The sequence below is a fragment of the Camellia sinensis genome, chromosome 7 (genome assembly GCF_055761805.1).
Source record: "Camellia sinensis isolate YWXY chromosome 7, ASM5576180v1, whole genome shotgun sequence".
Lineage (NCBI taxonomy): Eukaryota > Viridiplantae > Streptophyta > Magnoliopsida > Ericales > Theaceae > Camellia > Camellia sinensis.
In genome coordinates, this window is record NC_138967.1 from 168,381,390 (window position 1) to 168,402,024 (window position 20,635).

Below are 20,635 nucleotides of genomic sequence, written 5' to 3' on the forward strand. Positions count from 1 at the left end.
CTTATTTGTTTCAAACCCATCAGCTAATCAATGTTTTGAGTTGGTTCCTTCTTTTTGGAACCTGTTTTGTTAAATTATATGTTGGGTGCTTCTCATATGAGAAATGCATCAAAAATCAAACTATGTACTTTCTGATATAAAAATAATAATAATAATAAATAATATTTTTTTTTATAAAATGTGCAATAAACGGGAATTATCAACAATATGTTCTTTTTGAATTTGTGTGAAGACTCAAATCTAGATCCAAAGTCTACAACATACTTGTACGCAATAGATAATAATGAGTTGCTCTGGACTAACTCTGCATTTGCGTTTTGACTCTTCTTCGAACTTTTTTTCAACAACATATATGTGCTATTATTGAATCATGAAAAAAACCGGAAGTCTAGTTAATCTGTACAGAGAAAAAAATTCAGATTAGACCCATCAAAATTCAACAACACATCCACACACACACCAAAAAAAAAGCATCAATCGTTGGCGCCCTGAGTCTCTATGATCACTGTCAGTGTCGGGTTCCATGTCACCATGTTCCGTACCCTCCTTTTCCCTCCTCCATGCTGACTTTCCGAGCCCTTCTTTGGATTCTCCTCTCCACCTCCCTTCTTCTCCATTGAAATCGAATCCGAGTCATGCTTCGTATCAATGCCAAAGAATCGCACGCGACGAACCCGAATACCAGTTTTTTCATTACTTTTCAACGTTGCGACGCTTGAAATACCAATATTACTTTGTTGGAAGGACTTGCTAGAAAAGTCATCTTTCTGACGGGAAACAACCTCAACTGAGACATCAACGGAAGATTGGGAGAGAGAGTGAGTCCAGCGCTCTCCGCTGCCGGGCTTCCGGATTCTTTTCCGGAGCTTCTTCAACGTCTGGCGAGGAACGACGAAGAATTTTTGACCTGGGACGAGGATCTCTTCTGGCCGGACCACTGCATCCCACGGCCGCCGGAAAACATCCGGCCGGGCAAGTATAAAAGAAGGATACTTAGCCGTAATCCGGTTTGCCGGGATGGCCATGTAATAGTTCTCAACACGGCCTCCGGCATGGATGATCTTCAAGGCCGAAGACCTCTCTTCTACTGCCGGAGTGGCGGCAGGTTTTGCCGGAACTAGGCAGCGCGATGATGACGGTGGCGGCTTATGCTTCCGGATGCCGAACAATTTGTGTAACATGTTTGGAGTGGCAGTTTTTAGCAGTTGAAATATGTAGAGCAAAAAGTGTTGTACGAGAAAAAAAGCTTAAATTCTTTATAGATTCAACCATCGATGGATTCGAGAGGTGGCTTTTTTAATGAGCCAACTAATATTATAATAAAAAATATAATATTCAGAGGAAATTTGAAGATAAAATCAAAGCAGGCGAATTAGACGAGACTCCAAAGAGCAGGCCATGGATTTTTGTTGTTTTGCTTTTGTAGGTATGTTTTTGTTTCCAACAGAAGAATAGGCCAACAATTTTTTTGAAAAACATATGCCCAATTTTCATTTCACAGACCACACCACTCACATTAACCATTACAGAAAGGCAAGGAAAAGAAAAGAAAGGAACGGAAAAGAAACAGATTCTGAAAACTTCCCTCTTATTGAATTGACTCACCTCTCTGTGTCTTGATCGGTAAAAATGAACTTCCCTCTGATTTAATCGACTCACCACTTCGCATCTTGGTCGGTATAAATGAGTACGTCTCTAAATCATACCCTGCAGATCGGATATTTACTAATTCAGGGAGGTAAAATAAATTAGACGTTAGAACAGTAGAAATAATATTTGATTTTTGTTGGATCAGGAACAATTTACAATCTCCAGGTTCAACCAAAAAATAAATTGAGAAATAAAATTTCAAGCAAAATCTCAAAATCAATTGGAATAACTGAAGGAGCTTTTGCTTATACCAAAATCAATTACAACAATTAAAAGTACATCCTTTCTTGCTATCAAAAATCACTTTACAGGTAAGACAGCGAAAGATGAGAGAACAAAAAACAAGAACCAGAAAAATCCTCTAAAAAAACCCTAATCTTACCTTCCACAGTCCTATAAAAAAAAACCTCAAATCAAAGGGAGGGGGAAAAGAAAAGTAAAAAAGTTTCTCAAAGTGGACATTTCTCTAATAAAGTTGGAAATTACAAAAATGCTTCGCCATTGTGAGCGGAAAAATGGTAAAACCACATACACAGCAGCAAGAAAGGGAAGACCTGAACATACCCCTCTGATCAACTAACTTAAAATGGTTGCAAATCAGTTACAGTAGGATTTCACCTTAAATATGCTCCACCCAATCAAATCTTTCTATAGATCGACACTCAATCCAGGCCTATCTTGTACCTTTCCGTTGTTTTTGTCCATTCCAAGTCCCAAAAAAATCTCTATATTGGGCATTGCAGTTCTTGATTTAGCTTGTTCTGCAAAAAAAATAAATAGCTCCTTCCTTCAGTAGTTATTGCGCCAGTTAATTTGTGCATGCTGAGGTTGCTGATAAACACTGGATGTGGGTCCCACAATATCGGCAGCTGAAGCCATGGTCTGAGACTGTTGAAGAAGAGGGTGAACGGTCATTGCTGAAACTGCTTGAGCGGGGTGATAGATACTGGTGAAGGTGCCATGGCCAGCCTGCGTTGGGGCAAAAGTCACTTGACCCTGAGGAAGATTGTAGAATGAACTAGGCTGTAAGCCAGAAATGTCTCGGGCCGGCGCAGCGATCCATACTGCTGAACCTTCGCTCTGCCAGAGAAGGAAAAAAAGGAGGGAACAAATTTACCACTACTGAAAAATAAATCTTCTTTCAGCTCTAGAACTTAGTTGGAAATACCTTAAAATATGCAAACATATACGTGTATGAAGAGATGGAAAAAAATGGCAAAATCATTGAGGTAACAGCTTGCATCTTCTTTCTTTTCTTTTCTTTTTCTTGGAGAGAAGAGGAGGGGTTGTGGTTAATTTAAGAAGCACGGACACTACCATAGAGGAAGCATGTCGTGTCCAATAATCGTGTCAGACACCAATACTCTTCAAACACTTCTAAAAGCATGTTTGACACCTTTTCAATGTGTCTTAATTAAAAATTCAAATTCATCATATCAAACACTTTATTGAAACTTCACAAATACATTGGCAATACTTAAACTCTCTGAACAGGTCCTCTGTGGTGAATCTCTTTATAATAACAATATTTTGTATTCTTCATAACACAATTTATGAACTCTAAACATGTTTTACAAAATATATACATCATGTGAATTATAATATTGTTTTATAATTGTTTTGCATTCTTTAGAATGTAATTGTTACATGAATGATGTCATGATGTTTAAGTTATGAAATATATGCCTGTTAATGTAATTAGTGATATGTTACATGTTTTTCATGATCTTTGAATAAATTATTCATATACATGACATAATAAATTTGTTTCAACCTAATTTTTTTTTGAAAATCCACGAATACAATCATTTCTAATTTATAATCTCATCTCACCTATACTCATTTTATGCACATGTTATTTATTAGTTGCCCACCAGTTTTCAAAACCAAAACAAAATAATAAGCTTAATCATGCAGTGTAATTAAAACCAACCTGCTGTCCTGTAATGTAGACATTATTTTCCTTGAACTGGGCTGCAGCAAGATCCTCATTGGCAGTTGAGTTTCCGGCTGTTGAAGCGGTACTGGGATTATAACCAGCTGGGGAGGAGCCGTATGGTCCATAGTTTCCCACCACTCCACCATGGGTGGAGTTTCCCGTATTACTTCCCACTTTGTATTGTGAAAGTGAATATTTAGCAGTAGCCCCTGGAGGAGCCGGATATATGCCGCCAGCCTGGGATTGCTGAGGGAACGCACCGTTGCTTAAAAATTGATGGATGGCCGGAGGGGGAACATAAAAAGGCGAGAAATAATGACCATATGGAATGTAGTTTGGAGGATAATGAGGTATAGGCATCCCTGTAGGCTGTCGAAAAACGGGGAGCGGTTGCTGTGTTACGGCTATTGAGCTCTGCACAACCCCACCAGCTTGAGTCACATGAGGAGTTGGACCTGCCATAGACAAAACCATAGAATTCCCACCCTGCAATTGGACATATGTAAGCATTAGAAATGTACATGAAGATATTAAAAGATAAGGCTCTGTTTGGTTGTGAATTCAAATCATGATTCCACACCTTAATTCAAGTATGGTGTTTGGTTAGTGTTCTCAAACGATGATTCCAAAACTCTGCACAGAACACCTGCGGTTTTCTGTTTTGACAGATGCGTTTTTCTTTTTTTTTTTGAAAATTTTGCCTAACGGGATGTCCGGCCGGTTGACCGGAATAGTGATTTTTTTTTTTTTTTTTTTTTTGCAATTGATTTATATAATCGAAAAAAATATTTTCTGAAATTTTAAAAAATTTTATGTACTTTAAAATAATTTTGAGTTGTATGTTTAGTTATGAGTTGTAAATTTTTGTATCACATATCAAAGGTTACATCAACAATTTTCCACTCAAATCAGAACTCTTTTCAAAAATATTTTCAAAACTCTTTACCAAACAAATTTTCTACACTCAAATCATAATTTCACAACACACAAACTCCAAATACAACTCATACTCTCAAATCACATTTACAAAACTCTACCAAACGCTACCTAAATTTCTAGTACACATTTAATGCATATAAATCTCTTACACACTAAATAGAGAAACCAATATAATTTGATCAAATCCTTGTACTCTTGTTAATGTATTTTAATATTGTTTTTTTTTTTTAAAAGTGCACAAAACATATCAGAGCACAAGAGCTTGCAGAGTTGATCCAAATGATTCCCACAAGATGCTTCTTAGTAAGGAGAAAATGTAATCCTCAAACTCAACCAACTATATTTCCAGGCATCATGACCAACAACAGAGCAGCCATAACCAAATTCAGATTTTTAAAAACAAAAAACACTAGAATATAAAATGTTAGGAGCACCTTCAAAAGATTAGCGAAACAAAAGGAAAGGACATTCTCAAAAGAGAAAATGTCATAGCATTCCTTAAAAGCTAAAAAGATTGATTACTATCAACCAGTGTTTTTTAAGGCGAAAAGCGAGCCGAGGCGACAATGTCTCCTAACGCCTAAGCGCGAGGCGAGGAGACGAGGCGAGGCGAGGCGAGGGCTTCATCAAATCGATGCGACCACAAACGATAATTTTTTAAAATAAATAGTATAGACAAAAATATAAATAATTTCAAAAACCATCATGCATTTATCATTCCAAATACTATATATCCATATCCAACAAAAATATAAATATTTTCAAAAATCATCATGCATTTTTTTTTTTCCCCAGTCAATTCTTCTTTCTGGGCAGGGTATGCATTAATAATTAAAATAAAGAAATTTGAAATTTAACATAAATAAATTTTTTCAGCAAAATAATTAAAATTTCAGCAAAATAATTAAAAATTTTCAGCAAAATTAATTGAAATTTTTTCAGCAAAATAATTGAAATTTTTCAGCAAAATTGATTGAAATTTTTTCAGCAAAATAATTATACAATTAACACAGCAAAATAATTGTAAAATAACACAGAAAAATAATTAAACAAATCAATTGAAAAAAAATTTCGTTGGAAAAAAAATAACACAGAAAAATAATTAAACAAATTAAAATAACTAGGAAAAAAAAAAAAAAAAAAGCGGTCCGACAGTGTTCTTGAAGACGTAAAAAAAATGAAGAAATGAAGAAGAAAAGAAAAATGAAGAAAGGACGAAGAAAAGAAGATGAAGAATCAGCGACAGCAGGAGAGGACAAAGGGAAAAAAGGAGAAAGGAAGAAGAAGAGCAGGAACTCGCCTCTGATAATCGACTGGAACGATGTCCGAAGAAGGAAGAAGAAGACCCAGGTGAAGTCGACTTAGGGTATACCTTTCAATGTCGACTGGAACGAAGTCAACTTAGAGTTTCGACTTCTTATTTAGTAGAAAACAATTATAAGGTGCAAAGCAGGTCCACAAATTGCACAAAAGTCATCCAAATGAAGGGCCCAGATCATTCGAATTGAAATCAGGCAAAATCTGGTGAAGCGTCACTTCATATCGCCTCTCGCTTCATCGCCTAAGCCTCGCTTCATGCGCTTCTCCTTCGCCTCACCATTTCGCCTCGCCTCAGTGTGTATGAAGCGCTACACCCTCGCCTCACCTCGCTTAGCGCTTAGGCGCACCTTTGATAACACTGCTATCAACCATGCCAAAGCTTAGTTCAGCAACAAATTTGATGTGTAGCAATATTCACCCCATTAATATCTGCTCCAATCAGTGAATAATCTTATTACACTTCAAAAAGATAGAACAACGTATGATCCAGGCAATCAATTTGATTTTTCACCAATTTAAGTAAAACTCTTTAACTAGTTGCAGGTGTATTCAGATCTCCTACGTGATGAGCCATGATGGATCCACATCATGTTGCTATCTCAAATACTTGGGTTCCACACGTAAAACCTCCTTCAGTGAAACAAAGACCAACCACAACTCCATATGCTCCTCTCCAGGGTATCAGGCATAATGCATTTTCCACTAAGGCATTTCTAGAGCTGCTCATGAAGACACACTCGCAACAAAGCCCTTCTGCTTGAGATCTAGGGCCAGTAATCCAAGATTGCTTTGCAACACCCCCTCAGCTCAACCAGAGATTCTTCACTCTAGCGTATCACCTCTGCGAGTGGGGATTGAGATCAACAAACGTGTCTTCCATTTTCGTCCCTATTACTCGAAACATATTATTCAAGCTTTTAGAACAGTCATGAAGCTTACGAGGGAAAGCCATGAGATCTTAAATATTGTGGCCTGCCTTTCTACTTTGTTCATAAATAGTCTAGGAATGTGAGATTCCCATGGGAGTGTGGGACAAGATTCCCACACAGTTTGGGAACCTTGTGCTGCCTTGAATGGCTAACTATAATAACTTCCCATATCTACCCACCAAAATGACAGAATGAAGGAGATATGAAATAAGATTCCCACTACTCTACATTCCCTCCATCCAAACATAAAATAAGTACACCTTCATGATAAGTATCTAGGAATTCTTGTATATGCTTAAGAGAATTAAATTCTATTGGAACTATACTTCTGACTTGGAGCTCTCCTGAACAATTTCTTATATCATTAACGAACCAAAATATATATACGACATGAGATACAAGAGATGTGCGTCGTGGACAAACATATGTAACATATGTATCACATCATAACTACAGATAATGACAGTGTACAGGTTTTTGTCACCCAGAAAAACAAATTCTCCTACATGTAAGGCAGAAAGACATCAGCAGCACATTAACAAGTCCAGAGATTCGAAAGTTGTAAACAAAATTAGCATGGTACTCACCGAACAGACAATATATATATATATATTTTTTTTTTTTTTGGATAAATAAGCAAATATTATTGAGAAAACATTAAGATGATGCAACAAATACAGGGAGACCACCCCAGATTGGGGAGACCACAAAAATAAAACAAGCGCTAACCAATCACCTCATCTAAAAAGTCTAAAAGCACAAATAGATCCGGATCCACCCTACCCTCCAACCAACTATATATAACTAAAAGAAGGCAATTCTGTAACCAAGAGACACCATGAAGAACCTCTAAAAAGGTGCGTCTATTCCACTCCAACCAAACTAGCCACATTAAACAGAATGGTGCCAATAACCACACCCGCTGACGTCGACGCTGAGCCGGACGCCACGCCAAGCCCAAAGCAAATCCAACACCCCTTTCGGTTGAACCGAAACAACCCCAAAAAGTGAGCAGACGAAACCCCACAAATACGAAGCCACTGAACAATGAAGAAACAAATGGTCCACCGACTCAGCATCATCACAACATATGCAACATTGATTCACTAAAACGTGCCCCCTTTGCATCAAACTATCCAATGTAAGATTCTGACCTAATGTTGCCGTCCACATGATAAAGGCAACCTTAGACGGAACCCCCGGAACCCAAATACTTTTCTATGGAAAGATCCTACTACAATTCCCCACTAAACCCCAATAAAATGATGCTACTGTGAACCGTCCCTTTGTCCCCACCCCATTCCACACCATGACATCTTGTCCAACCCCAACAGTCCCCAAACCATATAAAAAATCCCACAACTCCACCAGCTGATCAACCTCTCAATCTTGGACCTCCCGCCGTAATTGAATATCCCAAACCACCGCACCTCCACCTCCCATATAAGAAGCCACCGGAGCATCCCGATCCGTCACATTATGAAAAATCAAAGGAAAACGAGTCTCCAACACCACCTCCCTACACCACCTGTCTTTCCAGAACCTCACCCTAATCCCATCCCCCACCTTAAACCCTATCCACTTCCAAAACTCGACCCTCCCCAGCCAAATCCCTTTCCACAACCCACACCCATAAGTACAGGACACATCCCTCGAAACCCAACCCCCTCTTCCCACCCCATATTTAGAAGCCATCACCTGCCACCACAATCTGTCATTCTCCAAAGCAAAGCGCCATAACCACTTCCCTAGCAAAGCTCTATTGAAAATCACCAACCTCCTCACCCCCAAACCACCAGCCTGACAAATCCGCCCCCAATCAACCAAGTGATACCTAAAATCATCACCACCACTACCCCACAAAAAGTCCCTTTGAAGCTTCTCCACCCATTGCGCCACTGACACTGGTATAATATGAACCGACATGAAATAAGTCGGAATACTACTCAGCACACTCTTAATCAAAGTCAACCGGCCGCCTTTCGAAAGATATCGACACTTCCAACTCGCTAATCGACATTGAACGCGTTGCACTACTCCATCCCACACCCCTTTCGCCTTAAAGGAAGCCTCTAACGGCAAAACCAAATATGACACCGGCAAAACCGAGACCTTACACCCCAACACCGCTGCCATAATGGGCAACCTATCAACCTCCCCAACTGGAATAAGCTCCAACTTCTGCAAATTGACCCGAAGGCCTCAAAACAAAGCAAAACACATCTCAAATAACCAACTTGCTCCGCTTCCGCCCCACAAAAATCAAAATCCGCATAGAGCAAATGCAATACCCTAATAGGATTCCCAACCAACGAACCCACAGCAAATCCGTCCAAAAGACCTTCGCACACGGCTCTATCTAACAATCTACTCAATGCTTCCATAACTAAGATAAATAGCAATGGCGACAAAGGGTCCCCCTGCCGAAGACCTCAATATGTCTGAAAGAATCCCACCGGAGTCCCATTAATCAACACATACATCCGCACTGTCGATATGTAGAACTTGATCCACCGACACCAAGTCTCCCCAAAGCCCATCCGAACCAAAGCATACAATAGGAACTCCCATTTAACGTTGTCGTACGCCTTCTCAATATCCAATTTACAAATCAAACCAGGACGCCCCTAACGAATCCAAAAATCCACACACTCATTAGCAATCAAAACTGCATCAAGAATCTGTCGCCCCCCGACAAACGCATTCTGGGACTCGGACACCATAGCTTGTAAGACTCCTCGAAGTCTATTAGCCAATACTTTAGCTAATAACTTATATACACTCCCCAACAGACTAATAGGCCTAAAATCACGAACAACCTCAGCCCCCCTTTTTTAGGAATCAAAGCCAAAAAAGTAACATTGAAACTTTTCTCAAATTGCCCAGACACCAAAAAAGCCCCCAATGTGGCCATTACATCACCCTTAACCACACTCCAACATTGCTGGAAAAAAGCCATTGTGAAACCATCCAAGCCTAGAGCTTTATCCCCACTCATAGCCCGCAAGGCCCCAAACACCTCCTCTTCCATAAAAGGATGCTCCAACCTCTGCCTATCCTCGCCCAGGATCATATCAAACTGAACACCTTCCAGCCCCGGCCTCCATGCCCCTTCTTGTTGCCAGAAAAGATACTGATAAAAGCCCACTACCCCCTCCCAAATATCCACATCTATGTGCAGCTCTCGGCCGTATCCTACTGATCTAATTAACCCTCCGATGAGCATTCGCCATCCAATGGAAGAATTTTGTATTCCGATCCCCATCCTTCAACCACAGACATCCATACTTTTGTCGGAAACAGACCTCCTCTAAACGAGATATATAAACAAAATCCTATCTAGCCGCCTCCTTTCGGACACCATCATCTGTAGACATCCCACCTTGAACCTCTAGCTCATCCAAGGATTGAAATAAGGACACCACCGCTGCTTTTTTACCCTCTAGCCGACTAAACACGTCTTTATTCCACTTTTTTAATTCTGCTTTCAGCAACTAAGAGAACCAAGAAACATGTAACTATTCCACCATCCACAGACCAACTCCAAGAGGCCCTCCTTTTGCAGCCACATATTCTCAAAACAAAAATGTCATGGGACCACGACGAATCCCCCCACTATCAAGCAAAATAGGCCAATGGTCAAACACAGGCCGAGGTAAACGGATTTGAACAACCTCAAAAAAATGCGCCTCCCAGCCCCCAGTAACCAGAAACCAGTCAAATCGAGACAAACTCTACCTATTTGACCAAGTGAAACTGCCTCCCTAGATAGGTAAATCAACCAAGTGCAATTCATCAATAAAATAACAAAAAGCCCTCATTGCGCCCGAGCTCCTAATAGTCCCCACCTTCTCTAATGGCAAACAAACAACATTAAAATCACCCCACACACCATGGTACATCCCAGCAAAACGCTATGTTCTCTATCTCCTCCAAGAACATACCCCGCTCAGAATTTTGCACATGCCCATACACCCATAGTTATCAGAATCCCGATCCGGATCTTACGATCCTACGATCTTACGATCCATTTGAGTACAATCGATCCGGATCATGTAAAAATCTCCTTATAGGTAGGATCTTTCGATCCTGGTAGTGGGATCTTATAGGATCGTGGAATCCCGATCCGAATTCGATCCAATTTACAAGCCTTGTTTTGTATTGTATGACATATTTTATTGTAAATTTTATATTTGTTGTCTAAATACCAATTTATGTGGTCAAAATAAATAATAAAAATTAAGTAGTATTGAATCAAATAGACTAAGAACAACAAATTAGGAAACAAACATTCAAATATTGCAGTAATTTAAGAAAATTAAATAGTCGAAAAAACAAACTTAGCTTTAGCGGAGTCTAAGGAGGGTAAGATGATTGAAACTTTATCCCAATTTTTCGAGAAATTATTTTTGTAGCTCGAATCCGCTCCACCAGGGATGCTAACGACAAACCTTATCATTCGACTAAGCTACTCTTTTGAGTTCTCAATCTATTTTCATATTCAACTTTGTTAAATATTTTTTCTTCACTTTTTATGCATTATTGTAGATTATAAAGTATTTTGTTATAGAATTCTTCTTCTTCAAATTCTTTTTTGATGAAATACAAAACGTTTACCGTTGAGTTTTCTATTGCATAATATTATATGTACATTATATATAGAGTATTATATTTTTCACATTATCTTCACTTCTTTTTAATAGAATATAGGCTCATTTTGTGTATACTTTATAAGAAATATTTATTTAAATTAAATTATTATGTAATTTGTCTTTTTCGGTAGGATCTTACGATCCTCGATCCGATTCTACGATCCGATCCTATAAACACTTCCAACGATCCAACGTAGGATCCCGATTTTAACAACCTTGCATACACCCCAGTAAAACCCCATCGAAAATTATCCTCCACATATCGAAACAAACAGGATACAAAAAAGCCACCAACCTCCTCCTCCTCCTCCCCCTCCCTCACCACCACCCTTCGATCCCAACAAAGAACCCCACCCGCTGTGCCCAATGAGGGCAGAAATGTCCATTCCACAAATCGCCCCCCCACACCTCGTGAATCAACTCCGCCCCTACCACTGCCATCTTCGTCTCTTGTAAACACACAACGTCAACTTTGGCACTCCGCAACACTACCTTCACTGCCACCCTCTTATCCTTATCATTCAAACCCCGCACATTCCACGATACGATTTTTAATTTCATTTCAACAGCAATGGTCCCCTTCGATCTCTCCTTTCACTCTGTCCTGCATTTTTCACTCTATGATCATAATTCACAATACATTCCAAATTTTTCAGCTCTCAATTACCTTTACAAGGGGTCACAGAGGCCATAGACACCCCTTGACTGAGTGGCCCTTGTCGCCACGACGCCTCTACTGCTGCAAACAATTGCATTGCCTCCTCTTCGTGGCCTTCAAATGATAAACCCAAACAACGGCTGACTTCACTAATACGTTCCAACACCTACTCAGACACAACCTCAGCCGAAGGAATCTCATCCCCAGTCAATTCATCGCTAACACTGAACTCCCTCTGTTTCTATCTCAGACATACTGCCAGATCTCTTTCCTCCACTAAGGGTTGCAGCACCATGACCTGCGAGTCTCCACGACTGTCGTGCCCCTGCCCACCTCGATCGTCCCAAGTTGCACCTCTGGGCATCTCTGTTTCAGCCTGGGTCTCCCGTTCTTCCGACTCCGAACTCTCCGATTAAGAGCTAGCACCTTCCACTTCCGCGATCAACTGCAACCCTGGTTCAGCAGCAGATAGGTCTCGACGAACCACCAACTCCAACCCCGACGGCGACTCAGATCATCGGCAACGAGCACTAGCTTCTAGCGAATCCACCTAACCCATCGCACCTGGGTTTGTATCGCACAAAACACTACAACCCGCTCCACTAGCAAGCCAACCCACATTAGTAAAATCGGATTGAACTTTGGGCTTCCCAGAATGACCCAAATCACCCCTTATTGGGCTTAAGTCCAGCTAAAGAGCCTACTCCTTTAGCGTCCTTGGCCCACAAGTGATGCCCCTTATTATTAATCACAGCCCACCTGCATTGGCCCACTACGCCTTTACTAGCTTCCTGGGCCTTGCTCAAGCCCACCTACCCCCCCTTGGCCCCCCTGTGATAGCCCACATTCACCCCCACATGCTGGGTGTTGTAGCCCCGAAAACCCATGGACCTCTTATTCTTCCTAAATTTTTGCAAATATTCAGTCACCCCAAATCTCCACAAGACTCCATGCGTTGATGGCCCAAAATCCCTCCTTTCCATGTACGAACCTGATACCCCCACTTTCCCGGTCGTCGACGACCTCAGCTCCACCACCGACTCGGCCTCAATCCATACTGGCAACGCGAACTGCCACATCCCCCAGCGGAGGGAGACTTGCGCCGGCAAATTCTCAGAACATCGCACGCGTAGCTGAATTGAGCCCAGATCCACCGACGACACATCAGCCTCCACAAAGCCACCACACCGATCGCCGAGAAAACGATACACCTCTTCCCCACGGAGATAAATCGACAGACCCATCACCCGAATCCAAACACTCTTCTCAAGCCTCAAGTGCTGCCTTGAAGTACAGAGAGCCAATAGGGACCACCACACCAACAGTAGATCACATCCCTCCACCGTCCACCTCCGACGCAGCAGTGTGTCCGCCTCACCTTTGGAGGAAAAAACGAACTAAAAGGTTGTGTCTCCCAATAGTCGCACCTCTACCTTCCCCAAATGCCGCCACCAGCGCCTAACCCAATAGAAGATAGTCACGAAACTCAAACCTTTTCCACCCATCCCCCCCATCTTGCCTACCAGCAACCTATCCAACATCCGGAACCACTTCACCTCCACCCCAACACTGACGGCCCCTTCAGATTCTTCAGTGGTTGATGACAGTGACCCAAAGTGGAACATCACCTTCCTCGAAGCAATAGGTCGCGATACCCTCGCATCGGTCAACCCGAAGCCATCGATGACCAGCGCCACCCCTTCCCAACCATCACTGAACTCGGACATAGGTATGAAAATTTGGTCGCGCCGCTTCCCTGTTGTCACCACTACTTGAACCGACGACCCCCCTCCTTCCTCGCCTCGAACCTAAAGTGCTATAGTTCGATTACCCCCACTTAGACGACCCAAAAACCTGAAGTTACCTGGTTCCGTAGATGCTAACTTCAATCAGGCCACAATCCAACGAGCCTCCGAGTCATTCAACAGCACCGCCTGTCGAAGCCCCTCCCCCCTCTTAACAATGGATAACTAGTGTTTCCCAATCACTCCCACTGACGTCTCCTCAAACTCGAACGACCGGCCGCCGAGGAAAAGTATCCGCCGGCATGGCCTAACTTCTTTCTTAACTGGGAATATTACCTTCTTAAAATCGCGGACCCATATCAATCTATGTTTTTTTGCCTAATATTAATAAAATTGGTTGGTTTTTTTCAATGACTCATCACTGAACAGACAATATAACCTCATGAATTCATGATATTAACAAGTTCATCTAACAAACATTTTCTGAGTAATTTCTCCACCACGTAAATATTTTCGTGAAAGAATTGGAAGGAATCTCATAATATTTTCTTGCAGTGGCTAAAAAAGTCTAAGGTTCTTGACATGATGTACAAACCTCTTGAGCAGACTGAGAAGTCTGCGGAGACAACACTGTAACATTCCCATTGTACTTGACTGTAACTCCAGGTGAATGAAAGGGAGAAATGCAGCCATCACTATCAGTGCCAGACCGATAAAATTGGGCATAACAGCTGGCTGCATCGAATGGTTGTGGAACCTATACACAAAGATATGGAGCCATTGCAAAACACTCTTAGAAGTAGATTAAAACTATAAATTAACATCCATAAACATAATTATATATCTTGAGAAATTTATAATTAGAAACTAAAAATTAATGTTACCATTTAGAAACGAAACATTACTTGATGCAATAACCCTTTTATTAACCAGCCATGAGCAAGTTAACGATATATAAAAATGAGATGCATTAAATATAGTTATCTTGAACAACAAACAGCAGAAGGAACACAAGAACTAAAAACTTACAACAAAGCTTGGGAGGCGGGGAACATCACGTGCTTGAGACTCAGAGCTTTCAAATGGTGCAAGCTGGCTTCCAACCATTGGCGGCATGAAACCAAAACTGTAGCTGGGAGAAGTATGAATCATTGAATATTGATGGTTTCCAGGCAAAGCAGTCTCTTGCTTAGACTCACTGTACTCTGGAACCGCAGTGGATGAGGTATCGCCCTCACCAGAGGATAAATTTTCCGGTCCATGTGCAGGTGATTGGGGATGATCAGGATAATCACCTTCCTCAGTAGTTTCGAGTGCATTTTGATTGCTGAATCCAATGATAATATGAGTAAAAAAATGGGGAAGCACAATACTTACAATTCAGAAGTTCACAAAATGTTAGATATCCGTGTACAGAATACACTACCTTAAGGGGACAAAAATTCAAAATCTTTATTAGATCTACACACACAGCTTCAGTAATCTAGAGCAAGGAATTATTTGTACAGTAAAACATCCTTGTCTGAAAAATCATTTCCTATCTGGCCACTGGTAGACTGTAGAATCATATAACCATTATGCAGAATATTGGAATAGATTAACTAAAGGCCAATCAGCACCCTAGGTTGGCAGGGATTGCCAGAGTAGAGAATTTTCTACATCAAAAAGCAAGGGGATGTTAACTAAATCCCCGAATTTCCACTAACCAGCCAAGAAAGACCAAATCCACATAGACTAGCAACTCCACTGCATCGTATGTGTATCATGTGACTACTCATTCCCAGCTCACAGTTATGATGATGTATCAGTAAGTATATAAAATTTCTTACATGACAGCTCAAACTAAAAAATACACTAATAATATCATTACTAATATAATATCGTAATGAAAAATAAATATTATTTGATAACTAATAGCAAGTCATCATTTTACGATGAGGCCTCTTCATTCTTGCCCGCCCAATGAAAATGACATAGTAGTGAATTAACTTGTCTTGGGCACAGCTTAAAATTCGGACATGGTGGGTGTCAAGTCAAAACGTAATTAAAACATGATAAAATTACTATAAAATTAGAGGTTCTTCCTCTGGTCTATTCAATCCCATGAGATAAGTCAAGGGTGTCCAGTTCTTCTTAGCTCCAAAGATAAAAGGGAATTAAAGACATTGACATCCATCATCTTAGCAAAACCAAATCAGAAAAGAGAAGAAACTAAAATTATCAAACCTGGAGGAGTGCTCCTCTGTCTCTTCAACACTCTCAGAAGTTTCAGATAGAGGTGTAGGGTTTCTGTCATTCTCAGACCCACTTATATTGCTTGGGTTTAAACTAAAAGTAGCATCAAAACTTCCAAAACAAAAACCAATTTTTTCAGTTTCAGGGACATGGAGATGATTTGGGATGATAACATGTTGAGCATCTGAGAAATGTAACTCCTCTAGCTTCCTCTGTAGCCTTGAAGTGGCTTCTTTTGAATCAAGGACACTCAAATCAGGGCATGACTGGGTATTAGCCTCCGCTGTGGTAGGAACCTCAGATGAACCAGCTGTCCCAGGCCCTTGAGCAAGATTTGAGTTTGTTGGCTTTGGTTTCCACTCCTTACTAGGGCCCACTGTTGGAAAATAAAGGAACTATTAGTTGATTGTGGACCTTGACGAAGACATCCAAGACATAGAGTAGCAATTGATATGCTTTTTTAACTTACTTAAATAACTTCTTTAATAAGATGATCCTCAAACTAATTGGCATACACTCTATGTATTCTTATTTTCCTATCATTTATAGATTGTTCCCATTTCACATTTCAATTACCTTAGAGCCTTAGGGTCAATAAGGAAATGGTTCACTGTTTTTTGGGGTTGCCAAAAGGATATGCCTAAACCTAAACAAAAGGGATGCATCTGAATTTAGTAAAGCCCCAAAGCAGCTAATCTCTCCCCTATGTAGGGGGGATAAAAACCCTTCAGTAGAATACTTGAATACAGATGCCCAGGGTAAATTTAAAACTCAGCTACAAACGCGACTTATTAGAATAAAGGGCTCATGAGTACAAGACTAACAAATGTTTAGATTAGAAGCTTTAAAAGGGTTGGCAAAATCTTATTATCTGTAAAAAGAAAATTAAGATAACAAGACAAAAAAATAAAAAATAAAAATAAAAATAAAAAAATAGAAGAAGAGGAAGGAGAAACTATCAAATTGTAGAGGAGAAAAGTCACATTCATTGTACTAATATGATGATGTGCTACTAAATTTTACGATTTGTATTATTCAAATATTACCACAAACCTTCCAAAGAATCTAAGTTAACAGAGGTGCCACCTCCAAACACCTTCAAGCAATACCCAATGTAGTAGTGGTAGTAACAGCGGAAGCAGTAACATAAAATGTGTCTAATATACAAAAGTACCTTTTTGAGGTCCAAAAACTTGTTGCAACCTGCTATTGTAATTAGACGAAGACCTAATAACAGAAGAGCCACCATGAGTAGAAGACGCAGGTTGTGTAGAATCTGAAAGTTGTTTATTTCCTGCCCCCATGGATTTGTTTGGCATCTTTTCTTGCATGGAGGAACTCCCAACCTCAGAAACTGCTGTTTCAGTCATTAACGAAAAAACAAAGGTCATAAGCTTCTATTTCAAGTCAGGTGAAAACAATGTGATAACAATATGCTTATCCAAACAAGATTTGCAAAGTCCTGACCAGCAATTGATTTGCCCTCAGAAGGGACAAGAGAAATCTGTTCAACCGGAGTTCGCTGGCTTCCCACCTCACGTTTAATTGCACCCATAGCACCGGGAAGTCGCGAATCATGAGATGGCACCAGAACAGGATCTGAAGCCGAGAAATAGTCTCCAGTAGAAGGTGCCTGAGTCCCAGCAGTTGAGCTGCCATTTGAGCTTGTCATGGGCTGCCGCTGTGTGTGCCCTGTTCCAAATTCAACGCTGGGGTTTTCCTTTGCATCAACCAGGTGCGGAAGTGGTGGTGGACCCCCCAACTTACTAAAGCCAACTGCTGAACTACCTTCAGACTGGCTAACCAAACACCCTGAAGACAAATTACCAGCATGCAGAACACCAGCGCTCCCAGGAGCCACGGCAGTGGGACCATTAGGTATGACAGAGAGAGTGCTGCAAAACATTAGAACAAAAGGCTTGTAAGATCTTTACCGCACACAATCCAAAACTACATTGTTTGTTGCAAGCACAAATGGACTTGAAAATTTTAAGGACTGTTGGGTCAAGTCAAAGTAAAACATATTGTAACATTGTTCAAACATTTATTGCAGAGAGTAGCACCTTGTGGCAGGAGTGATTTCTTTACTGTTAGTCTCCTGAGAGGTAGGCAAATATGACAACCCAACATCCTTATCTGCAACTTGATTGATAACATTTTCCTTTCCAGGAGCAGAGTTTCTGCCACCTCTAGCATCTGACAAGAGGAGTATATGAGAAAAAAAAGAGCTGATGTAGACATGGACAAATAACTGACAAACTACATAGGAATGTTGCAAGATATATGATCATTGCAAATTTATACATAAAAAATGCAAAACATTTATATAGGAGAAAAAAAATTAGAGGGATACCCCCATGTATGACACATTTTGTACCTATGTCTCATTTGGCATTGTATTTGTAGCTTGGAAGCACGTCTTGGCTGTCAAGGTAGTATATGTTGGTTTACATGTTAAAGCACTTCACAATGAAAAGAAAAAAAAGGCCAAAAGCTCTTTTTGGAAGCCATGGCAGGCAACCCTAATAGGCTCTTGGTAAAAAAACCTAAAGGATCAACCCTCTCAAGTAATGCAATTGTGGCTGTATGACCCTTTGTGTAGGATGATTGACAGAGCTATTCAAGAGGAAAGGCTTAAAGTGTCCTTCACCTCAACCTACATTGCAGATAATAAAAATGTGGCAGTTGTTGATTATGTTATTTTCGATGGCCAACATGTTTTTTGGGGCATCTCTTACTTAAGGCAACTACATTGGGGGTGTTCATGTAACCCATGGACCCGCCCAAACCACCCGACCAGGGCCAACCCGGGCTCTTATGGACAGTTTCGAGCATCAGCACAGGTAGAAGTAGTACACACCCAGCCAGCCTGTCCCGACCAAATAAATATTGATATATATTTATTTTTTATTGCCTTGGTCTTATCTCCTCAGCCTGTCAAACAGACAGGTTGTTACACTTCCTCCCACTTCCCACGGTAATACATTCTAGGTCTGTCAATTTTCTAGATCCATTAACACTCACCTCTCTCTTCATTCTAAGTATATTGATTTTCCATAACCATTAACATTCACCGCTCTCTCCCTATCTTTATTCTAAGGCCTCGTTTGGGAACACGCTAATTTAGTAACTTTTTGGCTATTTGGCTAAAATATGAGCTAAAAAAAATTAGTATGTTTAGGATGACTTTTTGGCTTTTTACGAAAAGATGTGCAAAAAGTAAAGAGAAAATAGAATTTTTGACTTTTTGGTATGGGTTGTTGGCTTTTTGGTTTTTTTTAGTGACTTTATGGCTTTTTGGCTAAAAAAGTCACTTTCCAAACGCGGCCTAAGTCTCCATTTTCCATAACCATACACACACTGTCCATAACTGTTCACTCTCTGTCTCTCATAAACCCTAAGAAGTCCAAAAAACGAAGAGACCCTATGTCCCTCTTCATTCTCAGATCTGGTCTCTTCCTTTTTCTCCTCTTCTTCTCTCCCTTTGAGATTCAAACACGTACTCATCTCTCAGTCTCTCCCTTATATCTGCTTCTCTCTTTTCCCTTCCAACTTCAACGTGGTGATGACGACGATGATCAATGGTAATGGCGGCTTCCATGTGTGGTGGCAACGGAGCCAATGAGTAAGGGTGATGGTGATGGTGATGGTGATGGTGATGGTGATGGTGATGGTGATGGTAAGTTCCCTCTCTCATCTTTTCCCCCATTTTCTCTCCTTTTTGCTTTCTTAGATCTATATATATATATACTAGTTGACATAGGACGTGTTACAATATGTTTAAGTTTTGTATTTTGATAATTTTTTAAAAATTTCAACTAGTGTTTTATGAAATTGAATAGAATAAATCATTAGATAAATGATAGAATTATGTGGCATGATATGTATCATTTTTTATTTGTTATACACCCAATGATGTCGACTCCAATTCTATTATCATATCATTTTGGGTGAATTTATTAGTTTTTAACATTTCTTCCGAATTTATAAAACAAAAAAACAAAAAAAAAAAACAAAATTATGGTGCATAGATTTTCTCAACAGATAAATATAAAACAAATACTAAAATAATTCTCCCATCTTAAAAAAACTACTAAGATAAGTCACTGAACCAATAAAGAAGCAAAAGAAAATACATACATACACAAATAACTAATTTTATTAATACATAAATCATACTTGCATAACAAATGATCAATTTTATTCATAATTAAATCATTAAGTAAATTAAATTAATATTATTCAGTTAACCATTTTGCTAATAAATAAATCATGAAGTCAATTAACAACTTTTCATGATATGAGAAATATTTTTTAATAAAAAAATTTGATAATTTATTATTGCATAGGAGAATAGTTTTTTTTTTCCCCTTGAGTACTGTGTTAAATTAAAATTTATAACAAACGATAGTTGTAATTTCTAGTATTATAGGACAGATTCATATTTTAAACAAATTTTATGGGTGTATTTGTAATTTGTTAAAAAATAAAAGATTTATATTTCATAATTAACCAAGAATAATTGCGTAATTACGAAAAAACCTATTTCATAATTGACCAAGAATATT

The 20,635-nt window shown here is 39.7% G+C and overlaps 1 protein-coding gene across 4 annotated transcripts in view; it reads right to left on the reverse strand.

The window, feature by feature from the left end:
* Nucleotides 1–398: 398 nt before the first annotated feature.
* LOC114318943 (uncharacterized) overlaps nt 399–20,635 on the reverse strand; it is a 30,118-nt gene continuing 9,881 nt past the window's right edge. The window contains exons 4-12 of one of the 4 annotated variants that reach the window (XR_014336381.1): nt 18,131–18,263; nt 17,535–17,962; nt 17,242–17,421; nt 16,059–16,443; nt 14,862–15,159; nt 14,428–14,589; nt 3,584–4,075; nt 2,335–2,730; nt 399–1,707 (exon numbers count right to left, since the gene is read on the reverse strand). Coding sequence is in view for 2 of the 4 variants with exons in the window: in XM_028265923.2 (XP_028121724.2) it covers nt 2,440–2,730; nt 3,584–4,075; nt 14,428–14,589; nt 14,862–15,159; nt 16,059–16,443; nt 17,242–17,424; nt 17,535–17,962; nt 18,131–18,263 (2,372 nt within the window). In the remaining 2 variants the exon portion in view is untranslated. Of the gene's footprint in view, nt 1,708–1,870; nt 2,731–3,583; nt 4,076–14,427; nt 14,590–14,861; nt 15,160–16,058; nt 16,444–17,241; nt 17,425–17,534; nt 17,963–18,130; nt 18,264–20,635 lie in introns of those variants that run through there. The other 3 variants (XR_014336380.1, XM_082879746.1, XM_028265923.2) reach the window with 3 other exon arrangements.